At 49.4% G+C, this 27,751-nt stretch overlaps 1 protein-coding gene across 2 annotated transcripts in view; it reads left to right on the top strand.

The window, feature by feature from the left end:
• The window catches only part of LOC119976318 (interferon-induced very large GTPase 1-like), a 31,212-nt gene extending 11,527 nt beyond the window's left edge, over window positions 1–19,685 (top strand). The window contains exons 4-7 of one of the 2 annotated variants that reach the window (XM_038816762.1): window positions 3,455–3,586; window positions 5,519–5,650; window positions 7,543–7,674; window positions 13,191–19,685. In XM_038816762.1, the coding sequence (XP_038672690.1) occupies window positions 3,455–3,586; window positions 5,519–5,650; window positions 7,543–7,674; window positions 13,191–18,292 (5,498 nt within the window). In that variant the 3' untranslated portion in view covers window positions 18,293–19,685. The remainder of the gene's footprint in view (window positions 1–3,454; window positions 3,587–5,518; window positions 5,651–7,542; window positions 7,675–13,190) is intronic. The other variant, XM_038816763.1, reaches the window with a different exon arrangement.
• Window positions 19,686–27,751: the final 8,066 nt, after the last annotated feature.

Below are 27,751 nucleotides of genomic sequence, written 5' to 3'. Positions count from 1 at the left end.
AACTCCAACTGCCATTTCTCTGCCCAACTCTCCAATCTATCTATATTTTGTAGTATTCTCTGACAGTCCTCCTCGCTATCTAGTCCAATAAAGCCTTCAATTGTCATCCAATCTCGCTTCTGGAGTCATTGATCGAGCTCCATGGCTGATCACGTAGCCTTAACTCCACTTTCCTGGCGGCCCCATAACTCTCGACTCCCTTTGCGGAATGAGGTCCTTAAGTGTCTATTAAAGATGGGTGGGCTGCCTGATGCCTTACCCACCATCCTGGCTAATATGCGGGAGATCGGGATGGGTGGGAAGACGGTGGGTGAACTGAATATCTGCTTTATCTTATGTCTCCACTGCCTTCAGATATTCTGGCAGGATCTGTAAAATTCACACCTACATCTTTATCCACTCTACTTGTTACATCCTCAAATTGTCAAAACCAATTTCCCTTTCACAAAACCGTGTTAACGCCCCCTGATTGTTTTATGATTGTCTAAAGATCCTGCTGGTACGTCCTCAGTAATAAATTCTAGCATTTTACCAATGATAGATGCTGGCTGACTGGCCTATATTTTTCTGCCTTCTGCCTTCTTCCCTTCTTTTCTGCATTTACGGTTTTCCAATTCACACTGACCGTTGAATATTCCAAGGAATTTTGGAATGTTACAAACAACGCATCCACTATCTCTACAAACAATGGCAGCATAGTGGTTAGCGCTATGGCTTCACAGGGTCAGCGTCTCAAGTTCGATTCCCAGCTTGGGTCACTGTGCGGAGTCTGCACGTTCTCCCCGTGTGCGCGTGGGTTTCCTCCGGGTGCTCCGGTTTCCTCCCATAAGTCCCGAAAGACATGTTGTTAGGTAATTTGGACATTCTGAATTCTCCCTCTGTGTACCCGAACAGGCACTGAAATGTGGCGACTAGGGGCTTTTCAGACTAACTTCATTGCAGTTTTAATGTAAGCCGACTTGTAACAATAAAGATTATTATAAAGTACTTCTTTTAAGGGGTCTAGATGGTGGCAGCCAGGCCCAGGGGACTCGTCAGCTTTTAGTCCCATTCATTTTCTTGTATTTTCTCTAGTTATTATGACTGTTCTTCCCTTTTGCCTCTTACATGGAACATAGGGAGGAATAATATAAGCAAATTTCTGTGGATGCTGGAATCTGAAACAAGAGCAGAGGACACTGGAAAAACTCAACAGGTCTGCCAGCATCTTGTGGAGAGAAACAAAGTTAAAGTTTTTAATCTTTTGACTCTTTGCAAGAAATGAAGAGAGTGCGAATGCAGAAACTGCAACAAAAAGTAGCAACTTTAAGAACAGAAGATAGATGGCCTGGTGTGAGAGGAGAAGGAGGTGTTTTGCCTTCAGGCAATATATGGAATTTGAAAGGTCACAGTCTGAAGTTGCCAAACTCAATGTTGAGTCCCTAGGGCTGCAATGTGCCCATCCGGAAGATGGGACGCTGCCCCCTCCAGCTTACAGTAGGCCAAGGATGGACATTTGGGCATGAGAGCAAGATGCTCAGTTAAGATGGCAAGCAACAGGAAGGTTGAGGTCGTGCTGTGGACTGAGCAAATGTACCTGCGTTTGGTCTTCCCTATGTAGAGGAGACCACATTCGGAGCAGCGAATACAATAGACCAAGTTGAAGGAAGTGCAGGTGAAGTGCTGCCTAACCTGAAAGGAGTGTTTGGGGCCTGGAACGGTGAAGAGAGAGGAGGTAAAGCGCGGCAGCACGGTAGTATTGTGGATAGCGCAATTGCTTCACAGCTCCAGGGTCCCAGGTTCGATTCCGGCTTGGGTCACTGTCTGTGCGGAGTCTGCACATCCTCCCCGTGTGTGCGTGGGTTTCCTCCGGGTGCTCCGGTTTCCTCCCACAGTCAAAAGATGTGCGGGTTAGGTGGATTGGACATGCTAAATTGCCCTCAGTGCCCAAAACTGCCCTTAGTGTTGGGTGGGGTTACTGGGTTACTGGGTTATGGGGATAGGGTGGAATTGTTGACCTTGGGTAGGGTGCTCTTTCCAAGAGCCGGTGCAAACTCGATGGGCCGAATGGCCCCCTTCTGCACTGTAAATTCTATGATATCTATGTAAAGGGACTTGTGTTGCACCTTCTGCGATTACAAGGTAAGGTGGCGTGGGAAGGGGGTGGGGAGTTGGGCACAATGGAGGAGCGGACCAGGGTGTCATGGAGGGTGCCGTTCCTGCAGGATTCTGACAGAGGGAGTGAAGGGAAGATGTGTTTTGTGGTAACTTTCGAAGATTTGACGGAAATGGTGGCGGGTGATCCTTTGAATGCGGAGGCTAGTGAGGTAAAAAGTTGGATTGGATTTGTTTATTGTCACGTGTACTGAGGTACAGTGAAAAGTATTGTTCTGCGTCCAGCTCAGACAAATCATTCCATACATGAAAAGAAAATACATAGGGCAAACATGCATCACAGTAGCTTCATAACAATGTTAATGTAAGCGTACTTGTGACAATAAAGATTATTATTATTATCACATGGGCACACCATCAAGTTCACCTCCAACCAAACACCATTCTGACTTGGAAATATCTTGCTGTTTCTTCACTGTCGCTGGGTCAAAACCCTGGAATTCCCTCCCTCACAAAACAGTGTGTGTACTGACACCACAGGGATTGCAGCAGTTCAAGAAGGTAGCTCACCATTACCTCCTTAAGGGCTGTGAGGGTTGGGCAATAAGTGCTGGCACGGCCAGCAATGCCAACATTCCATCAACAAAGAAAAATAAACTAATTTAGTTCTATTTATGCTGTGAAAATATCCATCTGATAATGAATCCACTTTACCATTCTTCCCTCGGTCCCTTCCTGTCACACCATGGTTGTCCTTACCTGTGGCGCTATCCCACACTATTGCCTTTTCTTACCAAATTCACACAGTTAAGTGTTGTGTTATACACCCTGGGGTAATACGAACTGCAACACGATGCAGATAAACTAGAAAGCATACACCACACGTAGGCGTTGGTTCAATACCATTTATTGAACTTCTGTAACAATGCACACATCTGGCTGTGGGTTGATTCTCTACTAATCTAAGTAAACTAACTCTAACTATCTCGACCAGGCTAGCGCTGATCCACGTGTAGAAGGTGTACCTTAAATATGTGAAATTCCCAACAACACTGGTTTGGGAACTCCAGATAGATTTCTATGAATACTCAGCAGTGAGCTGCTCAAAGTATAACTTTTGAATCCTGACATTTCCTCACGTGTGGGGACAAAAATATAATTGCAATTGCTTCGTTAGTGTCAACATTTAAAATTTACCAACCCTTATTAAATTCAGTAAAAAAAATAGCAGTAAATACATCTGGTAATTTTCTCTGTTTCAACAAGTGACAATAAACGCTGATGTGCATTTCTCTCATAACTTCTGTGCTGGTGGTTGTTCCACGACTCACCATAATGTGATTTTATGAATTCCCTTTAGACAAAGTTTCTGACACAGCACAAACCGAGACTGTCAGTAACAATGAAACCGGGAAAGATTCTGAAGACAGACTCGAGCAATCAGAAACGGAGAACATGGATAACAGCAATAGGAGTGAAAATGTTAAAGAGGGTGAGAGCAAAATGAAACCTAAGTTTAATTAGTATCATCCACGGTTTAGTTAGTTGCCCTCCCCCACAGCGCACCCCCCCCCCCACCCTCCCATGGCAGCCTACTCCTGCGGAGGGTACCCCACACTCAGCAGGGGCACCCCCCGCCCCCCCCCCACCCCCCCACCCCTCCCCCCACACCCAGCCGAAGGTCCGCCACCCCCTGCCGAGCACCGGGGTGGCAAGCCCAGCGCCCCCGAGCTCTTTGCCTGTGGCAAAGATGGCTACTCGCCTCCTCGGCTCTCCACAGAAGCCCTTCCTCCAGGTTCACGTTTTTCAATAGGGGTACTAATCGGTGCCAGCGTGAGCGCTGAATGACGGGAGGCCATTGGATAAGGGGTGGCTCTCGTTAATTGTGTGGAGATTAGGCTGGAGTAGTGATAATTGGTTTCTCGCCAAGCTACAGCGAGATCCCGATTTCGTCTTCGGGAGAGGGCCATTTGCAGGAGGTTGATGGGTGGTCGTTAATGTGGCAGAGTAGTGATGGTTTGCTCCAAAACTCAGATGTTGGGGTGATGTGGTTTATGGGGAACTACCTCTGCCTTTAGTACTGTATCAGTACACCAGTCACTGTTGTTCTTAGTCCTGTTTAGAAAGGGGAAGCATGTCAAGGTTCCCATTTCAGGTCAGGGGCTTGAGAGGAGCCACAGAGTGCAGAATGGGATCAAAGGCTATGGGGAGAAAGCAGGATTAGGCTATTGAGTTGGATGATCAGCCATGATCGTGATAAATGGCAGAGCAGGCTCGAAGGGCCAAAAGGCCTCCTGCTCCTATCTTCTATATGTATCAATGTATGTATTCCTCCTGAGAAATTGGAAGGAGGTTGGGATGTCCACTACTACAACGATTGGATAGCATAGTGGTTAGCACAGTTGCTTCACAGCTCCAGGGTCCCAGGTTCGATTCCCAGCTGGGTCACTGTCTATGCGGAATCAGCACGTTCTCCCCGTGTGTGTGTGAGTTTCCTCCGGGTGCTCCGGTTTCCTCCCACAGTCCAAAGATGTGTGGGTTAGGTGGATTTCCATGCTAATTTGCCCTTAGTGTCCGAACCATGTTAAGTGGGGGTTACTGGGTAACGGGAATGGGGCAGATACGTGGGCTTCAGTAGGGTGCCCTTTGTAAGGGCCGGTGCAGACTCGATGGGCTGAATGGTCTCCTTCTGCACTGATACAGTATTAAACGGAGAGGCTGGAGAATGACTGGAGGTTATCGTAAGGCTCCAGGTAAACCTGAGGCACGTGGACAGTGAGGGAGGAAGCGTTGAACTCAGTGCTGAAGTAGAGGTGTAGCAACACCACCTTGAGCTTCCAGCACAATGGTGTGGTGCAGAAATGGAAGTAGCATTGGTTCTGTCTGGAAGGAGTTTGAGGATCGCTGAGCTGGACTATGGGGCTCCTTCTTGGGAAATATAAAAATAATTTTATAAAGTAGCCAGGCTGACAGATATATATGCTTATTTTCTACCCTGTCTTGACCGGGACACCTGCAATTAAGTTTTGTACATTTAGATAAGCAGGATATCTACCTAAATAGCATCTATATTCCAAAGGAAACAGGCAGGTACCTTAAATATGTGGACTTCCCAACAACACTCATTTGGGAACTCCAGATAGATTTCTATGAATACTAAACACTGGGCTGCTCAAAACATAACTTTTGAATCTTGATATTTTCTCAAATGTGGGACAAAAATGTAATTGCAATGGCTTGGTTCACGTCAACATTTAAAATTTACCAACCCTGATAAATTCAGTTGAAAAAATAGCAGTAAATATATCTGGTAATTGTCTGTTTCAACAAGTGACAATAAACGCTGATGTGCATGTCTCTCCTAACTGCTGTGCTGGTGGCTGTTCAACTACTCACCAAATGTGATTTTATGAATTCCCTTTAGACAAAGTTTCTGACACAGCACAAACCGAGACTGTCAGTAACAATGAAACCGGGAAAGATTCTGAAGACAAACTCGAGCAATCAGAATCGGAGAACATGGATAACAGCAATAGGAGTGAAAATGTTAAAGAGGGTGAGAACAAAATGGAACCCAAGTTTAATTAGTATCATCCGCGGTTTAGTTATTTGCCCCAACCCCACACACAGCGCCCGCACAACCTCCCATGGCAGCCTTCCCATGCGGAGGGTCCCCCACCCCCAGCCTGGGCACCCCCTGCTCCCCCCCCCAGCCGAAGGTCCGCCACCCCCTGCCGAGCACCGGGATGGAACGTGGAGCGCCCCCGGGCTCTTTGCCTGTGAGCAATGATGGCGACTCCGCTCTCCACAGAAGCCCTTCCACCAGGTTCACGTTTTTCAATAGGGGTACTAATCAGCAGAGCGTGAGCGCTGAACGATGGGAGGCCATTGGATAAGGGGTGGCTCTCGTTAATTATATGGAAATTAGGCTTGAGTAGTGATAATTGGTTTCTCGCCAAGCTACAGCGAGATCCCGATTTCGTCTACAGGAGAGGGCCATTTGCAGGAAGTTGATGGGTGGTCGTTACTGTGGCAGAGTAGGGATGGTTTGCTCCAAAACTCAGATGTTGGGGTGATGTGGTTTATGAGGAGGGGGGGGGGGGGGCATTCAATGTTGTTCTTAATCCTGTTTAGAAAGGGGAAGCATGTCAAGGTTCCCATTTCAGGTCAGGGGCTTGAAAGGAGCCACAGAGTGCAGAATGGGATCAAAGGCTATGGTGAGAAAGCAGGATTAGGCTATTGAGTTGGATGATCAGTCATGATCGTGATAAATGGCGGAGCAGGCTCGAAGGGCCAATAGGCCTCCTCCTTCTCCTATCTTCTATATGCATCAATGTATGTATTCCTCCTCAGAAATGGGAAGGTGGTTGGGATGTCCACCAGTACAACGATTGGATAGCATAGTGGTTAGCACAGTTGCTTCACAGCTCCAGGGTCCCAGGTTCGATTCCCGGCTGGGTCACTGTCTGTGCAGAGTCAGCACATTCTCCTCGTGTCTGCGTGGGTTTCCTCCGGGTGCTCCGGTTTCCTCCCACAGTCCGAAGATGTGTGGGTTAGGTGGATTGGCCATGCTAATTTGCCCTTAGTGCCTAAAACATGTTAGGTGAGGGTTACTGGTTTATGGGGATAGGGTAGATATGTGAGATTCAGTAGGGTGCCCTTTGTAAGGGCCGGTGCAGACTCGATGGGCCGAATGGCCTCCTAATGCATTGATACAGTTTTAAACGGAGAGGCTGGAGAATGACTGGAGGTTATCGTAAGGCTCCAGGTAAACCTGAGGCACGTGGACAGTGAGGGAGGAAGGGCCGAACTCAGTGCTGAAGTAGAGGTGTAGCAGCACCATCTTAAGCTTCCAGCACAATGGTGTGGTGCAGAACAGAAGTAGCATTGGTTCTGTCTGGAGGGAGTATGTGGATCGCTGAGCTGGACTATGGGGCTCCTTCTTGGGAAATATGAAAATAATTTTATAAAGTAGCCAGGCTGACGGATATATATGCTTATTTTCTACCCCGTCTCGACTGGGACACCAGCAATTTTGTTTTGTATACTTCGATAAGTAGGATGTCCACCTAAAAAGCATCTATATTCCAAAGGAAACAGGCCGGTACCTTAAATATGTGAACATCCCACCTTAAATATGTGAACTGGTTTGGGAATACCAGATAGATTTCTATGAATACTAACACTGGGCTGCTCAAAACATAACTTTTGTATCTTGATATTTTCTCAAATGTGGGACAAAAATGGAATTCCAATTGCTTGGTTCGTGTCAACATTTAAAATTTGCCAACCCTGATAAATTCAGTTGAAAAAATAGCAGTAAATATATCTGGTAATTTTCTCTGTTTCAACAAGTGACAATAAACGCTGATGTGCATGTCTCTCCTAACTGCTGTGCTGGTGGCTGTTCCACTACTCACCAAACGTGATTTTATGAATTCCCTTTAGACAAAGATTCTGACACAGCACAAACCGAGACTATCAGTAACAATGAAACCGAGAAAGATTCTGAAGACAAACTCGACCAATCAGAAACGGAGAACATGGATAACAGCAATAGGAGTGAAAATGTTAAAGAGGGTGAGAGCAAAATGAAACCCAAGTGCATTTAGTATAATCCGCAGTTTAGTTAGTGCCTGTCATGGAACCTTGTTCAACATTTAACACTGTAGAATTTTAGCAAGAAAGCAACTGAAGGTTGTACCATTTTGCATTTAAAGTCAAGAGAAACAATTGTGGAGGAAATAACTTTTCCTGATATTTTGAAGATGCCATTTCCTGTAGACTTCATATTGGGGTGGTTTTCCGGACCCGAGGCTCGTGTTTCCCGGCAACACAACATTGCTAGAGGGATGCACATCCAGGACTAAAGGGAGAGTCTGGAGAATGACTGGAGGTTATTGTAAGGCTCCAGGTAAACCTGAGGCATGTGGACAGTGAGGCAGGAAGGGTTATGCTGCAACTGTATAAGGTGTTAGTGAGGCCACACCTGGAGTATCGTGTTCAGTTTTTGTCTCCTTACCTGAGAAAGGACGTACTGGCGCTGGAGGGTGTGCAGAGGATTTTCACTAGGTTAATCCCAGAGCTGAAGGGGTTGGATTACGAAGAGAGGTTGAGTAGACTGGGACTGTACTCTGGACTGGGACTGTAGACTGGAATTTAGAAGGATGCAGAGGGATCTTATGGTGTTCGGGCGGTAAAGTGGAGCTGAGTCCACAAAAGATCAGCTATGATCACATTGAATGACGGAGCAGGCTCGAAGGGCTAGGTGGACTACTCCTGCTCCTAGTTCTTGGGCGGGATTCTCTGACCCACTTCCGGGTCGGAGAATCGCCCGAGGCTGGCGTCAATACCGCCCCCGCCGTGTCCCGAATTCTCGCCATTCGAGATTCGGCAGGGGCGGGAATCGCGCCGCTGACAAGCCTCTCCCGCCGGCGTGGATTAAACCACCTATTTTACCGGTGGGATTGGCGGCGCGGGCAGGCGCCGGGGTCCTTGGGGGGGGGCGCGGAGTGATCTTACCCCGGGGGCTGCCCCCACGGTGGCCTGGCCCGCGATTGGGGCCCACCGATCGGCGGGTGGGCCTGTGCCATGGGGGCACACTTTTTCTTCCCTCTTCGCCATGGTCTTCACCATGGTGGAGGCGGGAGAGACCCGCTCCCCTGCGCATGTGCCGGTATGACATCAGCAGCCGCTGATGCTCCGGCGCAAGCGCGGACTTATGCTGGCCGGCGAAGTCCTTTCGGCCCCGGCTGGCGTGGCGCCAAAGGCCGTTCACGCCAGTTGGCGGAGCGGGAACCACTCCGGCGTGGGCCTAGCCCCTCAATGTGAGGGCTTGGTCCCTAAAGGTGCAGAGACTTCCGCACCTTTGGAGCGGCCCGACGCCGGAGTGGTTCACACCACCCCAACACGCCAGGACCCCCCGCCCCGCCGGGTAGGGGAGAATCCCGGCCCTTATGTTCCAACACAAGGTTCACTGGAGGCGGGATTCTATACTATCACCACTTGTCAATGGGTTTCCCATTGTCGCCACCCCACGCCACTAGGAAACCTACTGGTGAGGGTGCGCAGCTGGCAGGAAAAGTGAATTGCAACCACGGGAGAATTCCGGCCATTGGCTCTCTGGTTCACGTTTATGAAGTTCAACCATGAATTAATCTTCCGTGCTTCAAGATATACAGATGCTGAAAATCTGAAATCGGAGCAGAGAGCGGAGTTTAACATTGGTGGGCCGTTCCTCAGCCTCCTAAAGCTCACAGGGGCATTAATAGGCTCAGGACTTCTGCCCTTCACCACCCCTCTGGGTATAGATGTTTTTCCTCGTATTCCCCTTAAACCTCCTGCCCTCATCTTGAACTTGTATCCTCTCAATACTGATCCTTGAACTCAGGTCTGACAAATCCATGCAGACTGTCTCTGATCAAACTTTGCCTCTCCAAGTGGAGATAGGTTCTCTCCCTTCGAATTTTCTCCAATAGTTTACCTATCACTGAGACTCCCTGGTCTGTAGTTCCCTGGCTTATGTCTACAACCCTTCCTAAATAGTGGACCTACATTAGCTGTTCTGCAGTCCTCTGGCACTTCTCCCATCATCAGAGAGGAATTCAAAATTTGGGTCAGAGCCCCTGCAATCTCCTTCCTTGCCTCCCACAGCATCCTGGGACACAATTCATCTGGACCTGGAGATTTGTCCACTTTTAAGCCTCCAATACCTTGTCACACCCTATGTCAATTTGCTCAAGGGCTTTGTAGTCTATCTCCCTGAGTTCCGTACCTACATTCTCATTCTCTTGGGTGAAGACAGATGTGAAATATTAATTCAACACCCGACCAATGTCATCTGGCCCTTGGTCCCTAATGGACCCTACTCTTTCCTGGTTATCCTCTCTCATTGATATACCTATGAAATATCTTGGAATTTTTCCTACTTTTGCCAGCCAGAGCGAACTCCTATGTCCTCGTTGGCCTCCATGAAGTCACAGTGCTACCGTGCTGCCCTAAATCATATCCTGAATATCTCTGGTCATCCATGGTTCTCTGGGCTGGTTACTCCCCCGAGAGGGAACATGTTGGTTCTGTACCTCCCCATTTCATTTTTGAACATCGCCACTGCTCTTCTGTAGGTTTCCCATAAGTTCTCACTCTACCGTGCCAGATCCTGCCTTATTTTACAAAATCCACTCTGCCCCAATCCAAAACCTTTTTTTGCAACTCATCTATTTCTTTGCCCATAACGAGCTTAAATTGTACCATGTTGTGCTCGCTATCACTAAAATGCTCCCCAACCACCACCTCAACACTCTGTCTGGCTTCATTCCCCAGAATTAGGTCCAGCCCTGAGCTGACCCTTGTTGGACCCTCTGCATACTGACCGAAAAAGTTCTCCTGTATACATTTTAAGAAATCCATTCCATATAAGCCCTTACACTTTGACTATCCAGTTAATGTTGGGAATGTTGATATCACCTAATATAATTACCCTATTATTGTTATTTTTACACACCTATATGAATTGTGCACATATCTTCTCTTCAATTTTCTGCTATAGAAATGTGGCTGCCCCATTTTTATTCCTAAACTCAGGTGATGAGGGGGAGCTTCAGATGGGCCCAAGAGGGGTGAGGAGTGAAGTCCTTCAGGCTACAAATCTGGCTCTGGCCTCCATCCACCATGTTGAAATTTCTGCCGCAGTGGGAAGAGGCCAGTCATTTGCAAATTAAGGATCTCACCTAGCCCAAAACCCCTGTAAAATTACGAAGGAGCAGGCGGCTAGATGCCAGGAATGGCATTCATGGCATCAAGCCCGGTTTTATGACCCCCTGACCACTTGTCAACCTGCCTCTGAGAGCGCAATGTTCTTCCCAGAATGTGTTCCAAATACTCAGCAGGTCAGGCAGCATTTGTGGGGAAACAGACCTCATTTGGACCTCGCTCTTCCACTCAATGTCAATGCTGGGCACATTGCTGGTGCCTGGGAAGTTTTCTCCAACTCGACGTCACTACCCATTTTCAACTTCTGATCCTGGCTGAAGCAGAAATCGGCAGCGCAAGCGCTCCAGTGTCTCACTCAACATATTTTTTTTATATAATGCCGCAGATGATGCAACTGATGGTGCAAGTACAGATTCTGTTCAAATATGAGTTGCAGAACTTGTAACTTGTGAGAAGCTACACTTTTTGAGATGGTGGAGTTTGAACTTACCAAAATTACACTACGTGCTCCTATATAGACAATTGGGGACCTTAAGACTACCAAGCTCAGCAAGCGTCCAAGAGTTGGGGTGGGGAGGGGGTGGAGAGGAGTGGGCATGCTAACTTGTAGAACAGCAGTTACTACATACTCAAACTCCCCAGGTTCCCCTCGCATCCTGGCCTGTGCGCATTTTGAGAGTCTCGAGCCATTTGAGGGATGAATGTGGGCGAATGAATGGGTAGGTGGGGTCAGGTCGAGGGGGTAGTTGGGTGGCCAGGGGTGGTTGGGTGATCGAGTGGGGTCTGGTCAGGGTTAGTCGGTAGGGGCAGTTGGGTGTTCAGGGACTAGTCGCATGGTCAGGAGAGTGGTCAGGTGGTCAGGCGGTAGTCAGGTCAGGTCGGGGTGTGGTCTGGTGTATAGTTGGTTGAGTGAGGTGGATGATTGGATCTGGTGCGCAGTTGAGTTATCCTGAATAACCACTGAGATAAATCAGTTATCAAACTAACATTTCCAGGGAAAGTATGCAGGTAAGTCTCACATATCTGGCGTGAATCTCTGCCTTGAACTCGGGCTTGGAGACATTCGTCAAGGGACCAGGGCAGTGGGGAATCACTCTATTGGAAGTTTAAACTTGCCAGGCAATTTCCACATATATCCTTATGTCGTGACATCTTCAGAGTACTGGTGTGCATTTCCCAACTTATGTCCCATCTCCAACAATCTCGAGGTAGGAAGATTTGGGCCAATGTTCAGGTGATGACCCTCTTTCAAGACTTGGAAAAATTGGATGCATATTAAGTCTTAAGGACATAGAAAGGCAGGGATAGTGATGGAAATGAACAAAAATAGAACATCTGCGAGAGGGTGAAAAGCAGGAGAGTAAATGACAAGAGGGTGATGGTGCAAGGCAAAGGGGTTGGTAAAGATGGAGGGAGATAAGCAAGTAAGAAAGATGCATCGAGAGGAGGTGTAAATGGAGAAGCAGAATCAGCAGCAACAGCTTCCTTTTGAGAAAAAGAGGGGTCAGTGAGTTATGATCTAAAATTATTGAACTCAATGCTGAGCTTGGTAATCTGTAAGGTCCCAAATTGATATTCTATATAAGAGCACAGTGTAATTTTAGTAAATTCAAACTTCACCATCTCAAAAAGTGTAGCTTCGCACAAGTTTTGCAATTCCCATTTGCAACAGAATCTGTACTTGCACAATCAGTTCCATCATCTGAACCATTATATTTTTTTTAAATGTTGAGTGAAACAATAACAATAATCCTGATTTTCCTGTTTGTCTGAGGCTGCTGGATTTACTAAGTTGAGCAAAAACATGGAAATTGGTTAGAGTGGAATATAGTTTGCCTGAATTTCCAACATTCACTACACCCAGGCAATCTAATTGATGTTATTTTAACTCAGGATGATAGCGCGAAAGCATGTTATTGCAGCGCGGTGGCACAGTGGTTGGCACTGCTGCCTCACAGAGCCACGGATCTGTGTTTGTTTCCGGCCTTGGGTGACTGTCTGTGTGGAGTTTGAACGTTCTCCCCATGTCTGAGTGGGCCATAGCCCAAAGAGGTGCAGGTTCGGTGGTTTGGTCATGCTAAATTGCCCCTTAGTGTCCAACGATGTACAGGTTAGGTGGGGTTTCGGACATAGGGCAGGGGAGTGGGCCATTGGTTGGGTGCTCTTTCAGAGGGTTGATGCAGAGACAATGGGCCAAATGGCCTCCTCCTGAACTGTAGAGATTCTATGGAAAATGTGCCACTAAGTATTTTCTCTGCCTTCCCATTATAGAAGGGAGAGAAAGAGGCAACACAACAATCAGCATTAACACCTATCCACAGCACTTTTAATATTGTGATTCAAAGACTTTTCTCTAAAACTGAACAGAATTTACATTCCTGCAGGTGCATCTTCAAAGGAGTCGACCGATATGGAGCTCGATGTCACCAGCGATGGAAGGGGGGGAAACCTGTTTGAGTCCCAAAACGATGACAAATCAGACCCTTTTCTCAGCGACTCGGAGCTCGGGGAAGGTTCTTGCAAGTCCCTCAAAGGTAATTTGCCCAAACTTGAATCCAAGGGTGAAAAACCAGCTGTGGAAGTGGAAACACCAGCACAAACGGATACTTCAGCTCTTCTGGGCAGCATTTCCACCAAAAGATGCACTGAGCCAGTTTGTGTCCAAGACTTTCTAATGGAGTTGGGGTTGAAAACATTAGAGAGTGAGAAGCTGTCCTTGAGCGATGTGCTCACCATAAGTGCAGAGGCACTTGAAAATAAGGTGCCAAGTTCACCTCAGGATATTCCTGCCTATTTTCTCTGCAATTTGATGATGTTCAATTCAAAATCAAGAAATTTCAAATACTCACTAACTCAGGAAGAAGTTCAATCAGGAAAACAAGAAACAGAAGACTTGGACTTCCTTGGGCTGGATGAGCCACCTAGTGATTCATACCATCCCTTGGATATCATCACCGCTATTTTCCTGCGTGCGAACGCTTTCCTACAGCAAGAATTGATGCTGAAGATGTCCCTATGTCAGTTCGCTTTGCCGCTTTTACTGCCTGATGGTAACGAGGGCTGCACTTTCCTTCTGTGGGCCATGCGCTCCATTGTGAAGAAGTGGCGTCCATTCTCACTCCGAGTAAGCAAGGGGTTCAAAGAAACAAATATGGTGATCGAGCACATTCCGACGTTTTCCTTCATTCGGCTCGGTCCCTGCTCCATCTCCAAATCTAAGGTTCTAAATGAAATCCTCAGCAATTCTGAACAACAGCACAATTTCTTCGTCCATTCCAACATGGAGTGTGGGAATTTACCTCGAAAGATTTCCAATGGCCTTGTTGAGCTGTGCTGGTACCTACCCAGTGGCAGTGAGGATTTGGATCTGTTTCCGGAACCAATGGCTATATTAAACCTTCGAGGTGATGGTACAGCGTTCGAGAAACAGGTTCAATTCCTGGCAAAGGCCTCTTCGGCTCTTTTTGTGTTTGTCAATAACATAGACAGCGAGACCAGTGGCATCCTTAATTCCTTTGCAGAGACTGTAACAAATCTAGTCATAATTCTATCTGGGAAGGACATAACTGAAGAAACGAAAAGCCACATGAAAACGTTAGTTTCTTTGTCAGTTGTGAAGAGGAATCACATTTTAGTTATGGGTAGAAAGAACGATGCAGAGTTTGCACAGTTGCTCCGGTCCACATTGAAAGAAATAGCTGCAATGAGCAGTCCGGAAGTTGGGGGGCTCTCAACGGTTGAATCCCAAACCACTGGAAAGAGACTAGGGGAAATGGCAGAAATTGCAAGGGAAATTGGGATTAATGTGGATGAGGATGATAAGCAAAGTTCAGAAAGTCAAAGGAAATCAAAAGAAATACTTCATTCCATTGGAACCGAGGGAATTGAGAACTTCAAGAAAGTGAAGATGACTTTTCAAGGTGATACCTGGCAAAAACTTTCCAAACTAGAAAAGGAAAGCTGTCGCCTGAAGAAACGAGGTCAAATGTCTGTAAATGAGTATCTTAGCAAGCTGGACAAGAACCAGAGTGAACTGCGCAATGAACGTCGCAGGAAAGGTGTACCGGCTGACATTAAAACATTTATTGCAGCCCTGACAGAAAGGTCAGGAGATGAAAGGAAACATTTCCTACAGTGGATGAAATTTGGATTAGATTTCAGCTCCAGAGAAACGCTCTCTGTTTTACGAGAAGAATACAAAGCCCTGTATGAGAAATCTCAGGAAGTGTCCGCAGACCAGAGAAAAACTGCAGCAGCAACTTGGAAACACCTGCAAGGATTGGATAAGCAAATAAGCACCAGCTCCCTTGGATTGGAGCATTTCATGCGAGAAATTGGACTGATCTACGAAACATTGATTGACCAGAAAAATCAGAACAAGGAAGAAAAATGCATCGTACAACAGCTGCCCCACACTGCTGCTGATCTGATGCTGGACGGTGTCCCTCTGGAACTTATCGATGGAGATGTTTCAAACATACCTTTACAGTGGGTCACAGCTGTACTGAAGGAAATTGAGCACAAGATTGGCACACAGACCCGTGTATTTGTACTGACTGTATTGGGCGTGCAGAGTACAGGCAAATCCACCCTTCTGAACACCATGTTTGGTTTGCAATTTGCTGTGAGCAGTGGCCGGTGCACCCGTGGGGCATTCATGCAGCTCATCAAAGTTACAGGAGATCTGCAGAAGGAGTTGGGCTGTGGGTACATCATGGTAATTGACACTGAGGGGCTAAAAGCGCCGGAACTATCGAATATCGATGACAGCTATGAACATGACAACGAGCTCGCCACCCTGGTGATCGGACTAAGCGATGTGACATTGGTAAATATGGCCATGGAAAACTCTACCGAGATGAAAGACGTGCTGCAGATAGTGGTACATGCATTTATACGAATGAAAGAAGTGGGGAAGAAGCCAACTTGTTACTTTGTCCACCAGAATGTGAGCGATGTGTCCGCCCATGACCAGAATATGAGAGGCCGTAAACAACTACTGGAACAGCTGGATACGATGACACGAGCAGCGGCTAAAATGGAAAAACAAGATTGCCGCTTCACTAAGTTCTCTGATGTGTTAGACTATGATGCAAAGGAAAACAACTGGAACATCCCAGGCCTGTGGCATGGGAATCCACCCATGGCAGCAGTCAATACCGGCTACAGTCAGAAGGTGTTTGAGCTGAAAAAAATGATTTTCAAATCTTTCACAAACCACCAAAACAAACGCAAGTTTTCAACCATCTCTGAGTTTATGGAGTGGACTAAATCTCTCTGGAAAGCAGTGAAGTATGAAAATTTCATTTTCAGTTTCCGGAATAGCCTTGTAGCTGAAGCTTACAAGGAACTTTCTATCAAGTACACCGACCTTGAATGGGAACTGCGGAAAGAGATACATTCATTTGTGGAAATGGAAGAGAACAGAATTTATAATGCCACAGATGATCCCGAACGTTTGGCTCAAAGTTTGAAAAGAAAACGGGTTTCATTTATGGAAGAAAAGAAACAAAAAGCTCTCCAAGAACTGGAAGATTATTTTTCCACCAACGATAGGGCGAACCTGGTTGAAAAGTACAGGTCCGACTTTTTTTCCAGCATTGACTCAGTGATCAAAGAACGTGCAATGTATGCAGACATGAAAAGTGATAAGGCAGTCCAGAGATGGAGAGATATGAAGAAGTTGGATGATATTAAGGCCAGTTATCAGAGCCGGATTGAAGAGCAAGTTAATGACCTTCTGAAAAGGTGCAGGCAGGAGAAAAGGGGCATGCGCGATACCGAGCTTTGGGAAGAATTTCAGGTTATGTGGGAAGCGACACTTTCAACATTAACACATGGACCACAAAAAGAAAGTACCATTGTGAGTGACATGGAAAACTGTCTGACGCAGAAAATGCACAGTCATTTAATCACTGAGAAACTTATTCAGAAAAATAGCTCCCAAGTTGAAATGACATTATTCCAAGTGACTAACAATCACATTGAAAGGAAGACAGATGATGATACAAAACCGAAATCTCTTTTCAAAAAATGTTGCAGCTATTTCTACCCACAGAAGTCCAATGAAATGCTTCGAGCAGTGCAGTGGGCAGGCTGGTGTTGGCAAGAATGTGAGGAGTTTGTGGAACAGATTGTGCAGAGAAATCAGGACTATGATTCCACCTACTTCAGACATCTATTGAGAATTGTGGAAGAGAAAATTGGAGAACACAACGATAACGACTTCACGTTCAATGAAAAATTCAACGTCGAATACACTGTCCATATTTGCTCCCTGGCCGCAGTGAAATTTGAGACGATGCAGGCTAAGTTCAGGAAGAAAAATGATGCACTGGAGCTCCTGAAACATGAGAAGGAAAATTACTTTAAAAGCTTTAAGAATATCTACCAAGAAAAGGACCAAACCAAACAAAGAGCAGAGTTATTCTGTAAATCCTGTTTGCAACCAGCTTTGCTGAATGCAGTTAACAAGAAGCTAGGACCTGACATTGTGGAGTACATGAGATACCATGGGAAAGGCGGGAAATTCAAATTTCGAAAGAACTTCCAAGTGGCTCTGATGTTGCATTTGAAAGAGGAGGACAATTTTGAGAAATATCACGAGTACATCCAACGGACAGTACCGTTTGAGCAGAAATGGCTGAGGAAACAAGTCACAAAGTATTGTGCTGCTGTAGATGGAGAACAGCCCCTGTTGTGCTACCTTGCACTGGACGTTCTGAAAAGATTTATCAGTCTGGTCAAAGAAACTCTCAAGCAAGTAACATCACAGACTAATGAGGCTACGGTGCACAGTGTTATTCAGATGTTTAAAGAAAAACTTGAATCAGATTTTCAGATCCCAGGAAGCCAGCTGGCTGCCATTACCTTGGGAGCTACAAATATTAACCTTGAGCATTTTACTCAAGAAATTGCCAATTTTGTCTGCGAAGTAGAAGATCACCTTGTGCAACATATTAATGGTTGGAGGAGTAATATTGGTGCAAAGCTTAAAACATTGCCCATAGACCCGTCCAGTGAGCTGTACACAATGTTATCTGGTTGCGGGGCAAGCTGCCCCTTCTGTGGCGTTCTGTGTGACTGCACAAACCCAACGCACTCAGAGCATAGTGCTGAATATCACCGCTCTCAGGGCCTCACTGGGTACCATTCCATCAAGAGTAGGAAATTGGTAACAGAGAATTGTACCACACTGGTTGCAAGTGATACCAAATTCCGAAACAAAGATACAAATAAAGAATTTTGGCCCTATAAGGACTACAGAAATCTTGGCATGAGGTACAATTGTTGGAACATCACTGCCGATACCACGATTGAGACGTCTGCGTTCTGGAAGTGGGTCTTGTACAAATACAACAAACAGTTCGCTCAGAAGTACGCTGCACTCCCAGCAAATCCTATCACTAGCTGGGATTTATCCTGGGATAAGATTAAAGAAGACATTGAAACTACATACAACATCAAGGTTGATGAATTTTATTAACCTGTTAAGTACAGGTTTGGTGCAACTGTGATATGTGGTTTAAATGTGCCTTGACCTGTTGTGTAAAATGAGGGGGATTGCAACAGCTGTCAATTGTAGACTCAGGTTGATATTCAGTTCTATTGAAGTCGGCAGAACAAAAGACCAGCCTGGGGGTGTAAAGGGCACCAGGCCTACAACTGTTCTACCAGCTATGTTGAATTTCTAATGTGACAAATATTTTTGAACAACACCAAACTGGATAATTGAGCTCAGAAAGATTATGGTCAGGAATGCATCCTTATAATTGTCAATATTCCAGGCAGCTCAGTGGCGTAGTGGGTTAGCACTGCTGCATCACAGCGCCGAGGTCCCAGGTTCAATCCTGGCTCTGGGTCACTGTCCGTGTGGAGTTTGCACATTCTCCCTGTGTTTGTGTGTGTTTTGCCCCACAACCCAAAAGATGTTGAGGATAGGTGGATTGGCCACGCTAACTTGTCCCATGATTGGAAAAAAAATGAATTGGGTACTCTAAATTTTTTTTTGAAATAATTGTCAGTATTCCTGCTTCGTATACTGCATTGTTATGTTCTATCTGGAGCTAGAAAAATCCACATTCTGCATTCTATGTATGATTGGAATGAAGAGTTTATCTCTTATTAGCTTCAAAATCTAAGAAATATTTTGGATCCGAATAACAATATGTAACATTAAATTAGTTAAATTTATAGTCCTCTAATTCTGCACTCATATTCCATGTAGTTTGCTGATATGTAAATATTCAGCTGAATTAGTTCAACAGGACATTGCAAATTATGCTGCACATGTTAAGTGAAGAAGATAAATTCATCTCTCCTGTGCGAACCAGTTCCCCAAAATTCCTGAGGGTTCTCTCGATTTCTTCCCCCTGAGGTCGACGGAATCCAAGGGAAAACTATATAAAAAGACATCATTGCAGGAGTTCCTCAGGGTAGTTTTCAAGGCCCAGCCATCTTCAGCTGCTGATCTATTACTTTCGGCCATCATAGGTTAGAAGTGGAGATTGTTCATGGATGATTGCGCAGAGGTCAGCGCCATTCTTCACTCCTCAGATACTGATGCAGTCCGTGTTCACATGCAGCAAGACTTGGACAATATTCAGGCTTGGGTTGATAAGTGCCAAGTAACAGCCACAGCATGCAAATACCAGGCATTGACGGTCCCCAACAAAGAAGAAACCATCTCCTTATGGCATTCAATGCCTTATCATAGGCTAGAAACTGTGATGGAATACTCTTCACTTGCCTGGGTGAGTGCAGCGCCAACAACACTCAAGCTTGGCACCATCCAGGACAAAAGCAGCTTCCTTGATTGGCATGCCAACCTCCACATTAAATATTTATTTCCTCTACCACTGGCAGACAGTGACATACCATGGGCGGGATTCTCCGACCCCACGCAGGGTCGGAGAATTGGCGGGAAGCGGCGTGATTTCCGCTCCCGCAGGTCTCCTAATTCTCCCGCCGGTAAAAAACTGGCGTTGTGCAAATCCCGCCGGCAGCCTGTGAAAACAGCTGGCGCCGGCGGGATTTCTTTTTTTAACAACTAACCTTAAATCTCCGGCCCGGATGGGCCGAAGTCCCGCCGCTGGGAGGCCTTCTCCCGCCGCCGAGGTGTACACCACCTCGGAAACGGCGGACTCAGCGGCGCGAGCGGGCCCCCGGGGTCCTGGGGGGGGCGGGGGGCGATCGGACCCGGGGGGGTGCCCCCACGGAGGCCTGGCCCGCGATCGGGGCCCCCCGCTCACTCCGCGGGGCAGTGCCGTGGGGGCACTCTTTCTCCTTCCGCGCCGCCACGGCCTCCGCCATAGCGGACGCGGAGGAGAACCCCGCATCGCGCATGCGCCGGCAGTGAGGTCAGCGGCCAGCTGCCGCTGACGTCACTGCCGGCGCATGCGCCGACCGCCGAAAGCCTTTCGGCCAGCCCCGCTTCCGACTGCGCCGGGTGTTTGCGCCAGTCTACCGGTGCAAACTGCTCCGGCGCGGGGCTGGCCCCCAAAGGTGGGGAGAATTCCCCACCTTTGGAGGAGGCGCGACCCCTGAGTGGTTGGCGCCACTCCCCTACGCCGGCACCCTCCGTCACGCCGGGTAGGGGAGAATCCCGCCCCATATATGAGATGCAACTGCAGTAACTTGCGAAGCTTCTTTCGAGAATACCTTCCAAAACTGCAATCTCTAACACCTAGATGCATGGGAACAGCACAACCTGTAACTTCCCCTCCTAGCCTCGCACCATCCTGATTTAGAACTAGATCATTTCTTAATTGTCGCTGGGTCAAAAATCTGGAACCCTCTCCCTAACAGCACAGTGGATGTACTGACAGAAGATGGTCTGTGGCAGTCCAGAAAGAGGCATACCACTACCTTCTCAAAAGCAATTCAGGTTGTGTAACAAATACCAGTTTGTTGGTTTGGCAACAATACTCACGAGCCATGAAATTATTTTTTAAAATCAGTTTTTCTGGGATTTCAACCCATTACCCGCTGAGTTTATGGCTGGTCAAATTGTAGCTTCATGGTATTTGAGGGCACTGATGTATCAATTTAGAAGGTATCACATAAAGACAATCAATGCGCCCTGTGATTTTATTCTGAAATATCTCACTGTAATATTTTGGAAGATTGGTTCCTCAGCAGTGCTATTGAATGGCATTCAGGTTTCATTGATTTTGAAATGTGAACACAGATACACTATTAGATAGTTTGTTTTGCAACTATATAGCTTATCATTTATAAATGTTTCATGTAATTAGGACCATAAGATATAGGAGCAGAATTAGGCCATTCGGGCCATCAAGTCTGCTCTGCCATTCAATCATGGCTGATTTATTTCTCAACCCCATTCTCCTGCCTTCTCCCCATAACCCCTGATCCCCTTGTCTGAATGCTTACCATGTATCAATAAAATTACCATTGTATTCAAATCGGCATCCATTTGGTTTTTCTTTATTCTTTCCTGGAATGAGGATGTCACCATCAAGGCCAACACTTGTTGCCCATTCCTAATTGCCCTTGAACTGAGTGTTCACATTGCTGTGGATCTGGGTTACAGGTAGGCAGACCAGGTAAGGATGACAAATTTCCTTCCCTAAAGAGCATTAGTGAACCAGACTGGTTCTTATGCCGGACACCATCTGGAGATATAAATTCATCTCAAACAGGGTGGAAATCAGGTGATATCGAATGGAGTATCCTTTGTGCACCTCTCATAAGGGTGACATAGCGGTTAGCATTGCTACGGGGGCAGCACGGTAGCACAAGTGGATATCACTGTGGCTTCACAGCGCCAGGGTCCCAGGTTCGATTCCCTGCTGGGTCACTGTCTGTGCGGGGTCTGCACGTCCTCCCTGTGTCTGGGTTTCCTCCGGGTGCTCCGGTTTCCTCCCACAGTCCAAAGACATGCACGTTAGGTGGATTAGCCATGATAAATTGCCCATAGTGACCAAAAAGGATTAGGAGAGGTTATTGGGTTACAGGGATAGGGTGGAGGTGAGGGCTTAACTGGGTCGGTGCAGACTCAATGGGCTGAATGGCCTCCTTCTGCACTGTATGTTCTATGTTCCATGTACCTCACAGCACCAGGGACCTGTGTTCAATTGGGTCACTGTCTGTCTGGAGTTTGCACTTTCTCCCCGTGTCTGAGTGGGTTTCCTCCGGGTGCTCTGGTTTCCTCCCACAGTCCAAAGATGTGCAGGTTAGGTGGATTGGCCATGGTAAGTTGCCCCTTAGTACCCAAAAGAGTTGGTGGGGTTACTGGATTACAAAGATAGGGTGTGGGGGTGGGCCTAGATAGGGTGCTCTTTCAGAGGATCGGCGCAGAACTGATAGGCCGAATGGCCTTCTTTCTGCACAGTAAGAAGTCTTCCAACACCAGGATAAAGTCCAACAGGTTTGTTTCAAACACGAGCTTTCGGCGCACTGCTCCTTCCTCAGGTCTGCGCCGGCATCTCCACATCATGGCTTCTTCTGCACCTTAGTGATTCTATAATGTCCACATTAACTGAAGACTCATTTATTTCTATCCCGCACCTTTGATGTGCCTGAAAAAAATGTTTGCCGACATGTAATTTTTGTAATCTTCATATCACCCGAAAGTGAATGAAGAAAATAATTCATATATTGCTGACATCAGCCCAGAATGAGAGAGAGTTCCTACAATCTTACGTCTATTCTAGTTCTGGTGACACAAACATAAACAAAACCAACACAGGCCATCTCAATAAAAAGTGACTGGATGATCAACATCTGACCATCTCTGTAAATAACTCGGCCTGAAAGGTCACATTGGTAATAAGGGGCGGGATTCTCCGACCCCCCGCCGGGTCGGAGAATCGCCGGGGGCCGGCGTGAATCCCGCCCCCGCCGTCTCCCGAAGTCTCCGACCGGTAAGAAGTCGGCAAGGCGTCAATCCCGCCGCCCCCCCTCGGAGAATGGCGGGGGCCGGCGCAATGCTATTGACCCCGGTGCTGCCCGTATTCTCCCGGCAAAAATCAAAACACCTATTTAACGGCGTCAACCAGTGCTGATGGTTGACGCCGTTCAGCGTGGAGGTAGGTCACGGGGTGGCCGCAGGAGAAGTGACGGCATGGCCGCAGTCTGTGGGTGGGGGGAGAGGGGGAGCGAGGGTGGGAGGGGACTGGGGGTGGGCTGTGGAGGAAGCGCTGTGGGGCGGGGGTGAGTGCCGGGGAGGGGCGGTGAGAGCGAGTGCCGGGGAGGGGGGAGAGTGCCAGGGAGGGGGGGAGAGTGCCGGGGAGGGGAGGGGGTGAGAGTGCCGGGGAGGGGCGGTGAGAGCGAGTGCCGGGGAGGGGGGAGAGTGCCAGGGAGGGGGGGAGAGTGCCGGGGAGGGGGGAGGGAGGTGAGTGCCGGGGAGGGGGGTGAGAGCGAGTGCCGGGGAGGGGAGGGGGTGAGAGTGCCGGGGAGGGGGGGGAGAGCGAGTGCCGGGGAGGGGGGGGAGAGTGCCGGGGAGGGGGGGGAGAGTGCCGGGGAGGGGGGGAGAGTGCCGGGGGGGGGGGGTGGTGAGCGAGCGAGTGCCGGGGAGGTGTGGAGAGTGCCAGGGAGGGGGGGGAGAGTGCTGGGGAGGGGGGGAGAGTGCCGGGGAGGGGGGGGAGTGAGTGTTGGGGAGGGGTGGGGGGGTGAGAGCGAGTGCCGGGGAGGGGGGGAGAGTGCCGGGGAGGGGGGGAGAGAGCGAGTGCCGGGGAGGGGGGTGAGAGCGAGTGCCGGGGAGGGGGGAGAGAGCGAGTGCCGGGGGGAGGGGGGTGAGAGCGAGTGCCGGGGGGGGGGGGGTGAGAGTGCCGGGGAGGGGGGGGAGAGAGTGAGTGCCGGGGAGGGGGGGTGAGAGTGCCGGGGAGGGGGGGGGAGAGCGAGTGTCGGGGAGGGGGGGAGAGTGCCAGGGAGGGGGGGAGTGTGCCGGGGGGGGGAGAGCGAGTGCCGGGGAGGGGGGGGAGTGCCGGGGAGGGGGGGAGAGTGCCGGGGAGGGGGGGGTGAGTGAGTGCTGGGGAGGGGCGGGGGTGAGAGCGAGTGCCAGCGAGGGGGGGAGAGTGTGCTGGGGTGGGGGGGGTGAGAGCGAGTGCCGGGGAGGGGGGGAGAGAGCGAGTGCCGGGGAGGGGGGTGAGAGCGAGTGCCGGGGAGGGGGAGAGAGCGAGTGCCGGGGAGGGAGGGGGGTGAGAGCGAGTGTCGGGGAGGTGGGGGGGTGAGTGCCGGGGAGGGGGGGGAGAGTGTGTGCCGGGGAGGGGGCTGAGAGTGAGTGCCGGGGAGGGGGGGGAGAGTGCCAGGGGAGGGGGGAGAATGCCGGGGAGGGGGCGAGAGTGCCGGGGAGGGGGGAGAGTGCCGGCGAGGGGGGGGGGAGTGGCGGGGAGGGGGGGGAGTGCCAGGGAGGGGGGGGGGGAAAGAGTGCCGGGGAGGGGGGGGGAGTGCCGGGGAGGGGGGGAGAGTGCCGGGGAGGGGGGGGAGAGTGCCGGGGAGGGGGGGGAGAGTGCCGGGGAGGGGGGGGGAGTGGCGGGGAGGGGGGGGGAGTGCCAGGGGAGGGGGGGGGGAGAAAGAGTGCCGGGGAGGGGGGGGGGAGTGCCGGGGAGGGGGGGAGAGTGCCGGGGAGGGGGGGAGAGTGCCGGGGAGGGGGCGAGAGTGCCGGGGAGGGGGCGAGAGTGCCGGGGAGGGGGGGGGAGAGATCACATGGAATGTGAGAGGGCTGAATGGGCCGGTCAAGAGGGATCGCGTGTTCGCGCATTTGAGGAGGTTGAAGACAGACGTGGCAATGCTACAAGAGACACACCTGAGGGTAGTGGATCAGACTAGGCTGAGGAAGGGAGGGGTCGGGCAGGTATTTCATTCGGGGCTAGGCTCTAAAACTTGGGGGGTTGCGATCTTGATCAATAAGCGGGTGTCATTTGAGGTAGGGAATATAGTGGCGGACTCGGGGGGTAGGTATATCATGGTGAGTGGGAAGCTAGAGGGAATGCCGGTGGTATGAGTGAATATTTACGCACCAAATTGGGACGACGCAGAGTTTATGGGGCGGGTGTAAGGGAAGATTCCGGACCTGGACTCGCATAGGTTGGTCATGGGGTGGGGACTTTAATACGGGTATAAATCTGAGGTTAGATCGGTCGAGTTCAAGATCGGGGAGGGTGCCAGCCGCAGCAAAAGAGCTAGAGGGGTTTAAGGAACAGATGGGGGGTAGACCCATAGATATTCGGACGGCCAAGAGCGAAGGAGTTTTTTTTTTTCCTCCCACGTTCAGAAAGTATACTCCCCGGCTTGATTTTTTTCATTTTGAACAGGGCTTTGCAAGCGGGGGTGGTGGATGCTGGTTTCTGTGCTGTCGGACCATGCCCCACACTGGGTGGATTTACAGGTGAGCAAGGAGGGGGTGTCAGCACCCGCAATAGAGATTGGAAGTAGGACTGTTAACGGATGAGGGGGTGTGCGGGCTGGTGAAGGAGGCCATCCAGAACTATTTGGAGATAAATGATGTGGGGGAAGTTTTTGCAGCAACGGTATGGGAAGCGTTGAAGGTAGTGGTTGTGGGGGAGCTAATTTCGACAAGGGCTCATAGGGAGAAAGTGGAGCAGGCAGAGATGGATAGACTGGTTCGGGAGATACTCCAGGTGGACATAAGGTATTCTGAAGCCCCGGAGGCGGGACAGTTGAAGGAGCGGCAGAAGCTGCAGATGGCGTTTGGTCTGTTATCCAAGGGGAAGGCAGTTGAGGAAGCGAGGGGGCGGTATATGAGTATAGTGAGAAGGCCAGTAGGATGTTCGCACACCAGCTAAGGAAAATGGAGGCGGCCAGGGAGATAGGAAGAGTGAAGGACAGAGGGGGGAACAAGATCTTGGACCCAGCGGGGGTGAATGGGGTGATCAAGGAGTTTTATAGATGGCAGTATGAGTCGGAGCCCCCTGCTGGGGTGGAGGGGATGGGCCAGTTTTTGCAAGGGCTGGAGTTTCCGAAGATGGAGGAAGGGTTGGTGGAGGGGCTGGGAGCCACGATTGGAATTGTAGAAGTAGTAGAGGGATTGGAGGCCATGCAGTCAGGCAAGGCCCCGGGACCAGACGGCTACCCAGTGGAATTCTACAAGAAGTTTTCTGGGATGCTGGGCCCGCTGCTGGTGAAGGCACGGGAGGCAAGGGAGAGGGGTGCCCTTCCCCCAACAATGTCGCAGGCTTCAATTTAATTGATCCTGAAGCGGGAGAAGGACCAAGAGCAATGGGGGTCATATAGACCAATCTCCCTACTGAATGTCAATGCCAAATTGCTGGCCAAAATTCTGACCTCGAGGATAGAGGACTGTGTTTCGGAGTTGATAGGGGAACCAGACGGGGTTTGTCAAAGGCAGGTAGCTAACGGCCAACGTTAGAAGTCTCCTGAATATGATCATGATGCCCTACAAAGGAGTGGAGGCAGAGGTGGTGGTCGCGGAGAAGGCCTTCGACCGAGTAGAATGGAATTATTTGTGGGAGGTCCTGGGTCGGTTTGGGTTTGGGCAGGGCTTTATTGACTGGGTTCGATTGCTGTACCAGGCTGCGGTGGCGAGTATGCGGACAAACCGGGTGAGTTTGGACTACTTTAGACTGCACCAGGAGACAAGGCAAGGATGTCCCCTCTCCCCACTGTCATGGCTATAGAGCCATTGGCGATGGCGCTGAGAGCGTCAACAGACTGGAAGGGGCTAGTCCGGGGGATGGTGGAGTGGGTGGAACACAGGGTCACGTTATATACAGACGACCTACTCCTATATATTTCTGACCCATTAAGGGGGATGGGGGAGATTATACGGATCTTTGGGGAATTTGCCCGGTTCTCTGGGTATAAATTGAATATGGGTAAAAGCGAGGTTTTTGAGATCCAGGCGAGGGGGCAGGAGAGGTGATTGGGGGAGATGCTGTTTAAAGTGGTGGGAGGGAGTTTTCGCTACTTGGGTATTCAGGTGGCATGGAGTTGGGAGCAGCTACATAAATTAAATCTGGCCTGTTTAGTTGAACAAATGAAGGAGGACTTTCGGAGATGGGACATGCAGCCGTTGTCACTGGCGGGGAGGGTACAGGCCGTAAAAATGACAGCCCTCCCGAGATTTTTGTTTGTTTTCCAGTGCCTCCCTATTTTAATACCAAAGGCGTTTTTAAGCGGGTGAATAAGGTGATCTCTGGGTTTATGTGGGGGGGGTAAAACCCTGCGAGTAAAGAAAGTACTTTTGGAGCGGAGCCGAGGGGGGAGGGCTGGCACTGCCAAACTTTAGAAACTACTACTGGGCAGCAAATATAGCCATGATTCGGAAGTGGGTAGCGGGGGAGGTTTGGGGGGGGGGAGCAGGTAGACGCGGCCTCACGTGAGGGCACAAGTTTGGGGCATTGGTAACGGCTCCTCTGCCATTCTCACCGGCCCGGTAATCCACAAGCCCAGTGGTAGTGGCGGCCCTGAGAGTCTGGGGGCAGTGGCGGAAGCATATGGGAGTGGAGGGAGCGCCGGTATCATAGATATCATAGAATTTGCAGTGCAGAAGGAGGCCATTCGGCCCATCGAGTCTGCACCGGCTCTTGGAAAGAGCACCCTACTCAAGGTCAACACCTCCACCTTATCCCCATAACCCAGTAACCCCACCCAACACTAAGGGCAATTTTGGACACTAAGGGCAATTTAGCATGGCCAATCCACCTAACCTGCACATCTTTGGACTGTGGGGGGAAACCGGAGCACCCGGGGGAAACCCACGCACACACGGGGAGGATGTGCAGGCTCCACACAGACAGTGACCCAAGCCGGAATCGAACCTGGGACCCTGGAGCTGTGAAGCAATTGTGATATCCACAAGGCTACCGTGCTGCCCGTATGAGCTCCAATTTGTGGTAACTACCGGTTGTTCCAGGGAGGATGGAGGTTTTCGGAGGTAGCAGAGAGCAGGGATTGAGAGGCTGGCAGGATCTATTAACTGATGGGAGCTTTCCCTGTT

Source organism: Scyliorhinus canicula, chromosome 13 (genome assembly GCF_902713615.1).
Source record: "Scyliorhinus canicula chromosome 13, sScyCan1.1, whole genome shotgun sequence".
Lineage (NCBI taxonomy): Eukaryota > Metazoa > Chordata > Chondrichthyes > Carcharhiniformes > Scyliorhinidae > Scyliorhinus > Scyliorhinus canicula.
Note: the sequence above shows the minus strand (reverse complement) of the source record. Positions and strands in the feature narration are given on the sequence as shown.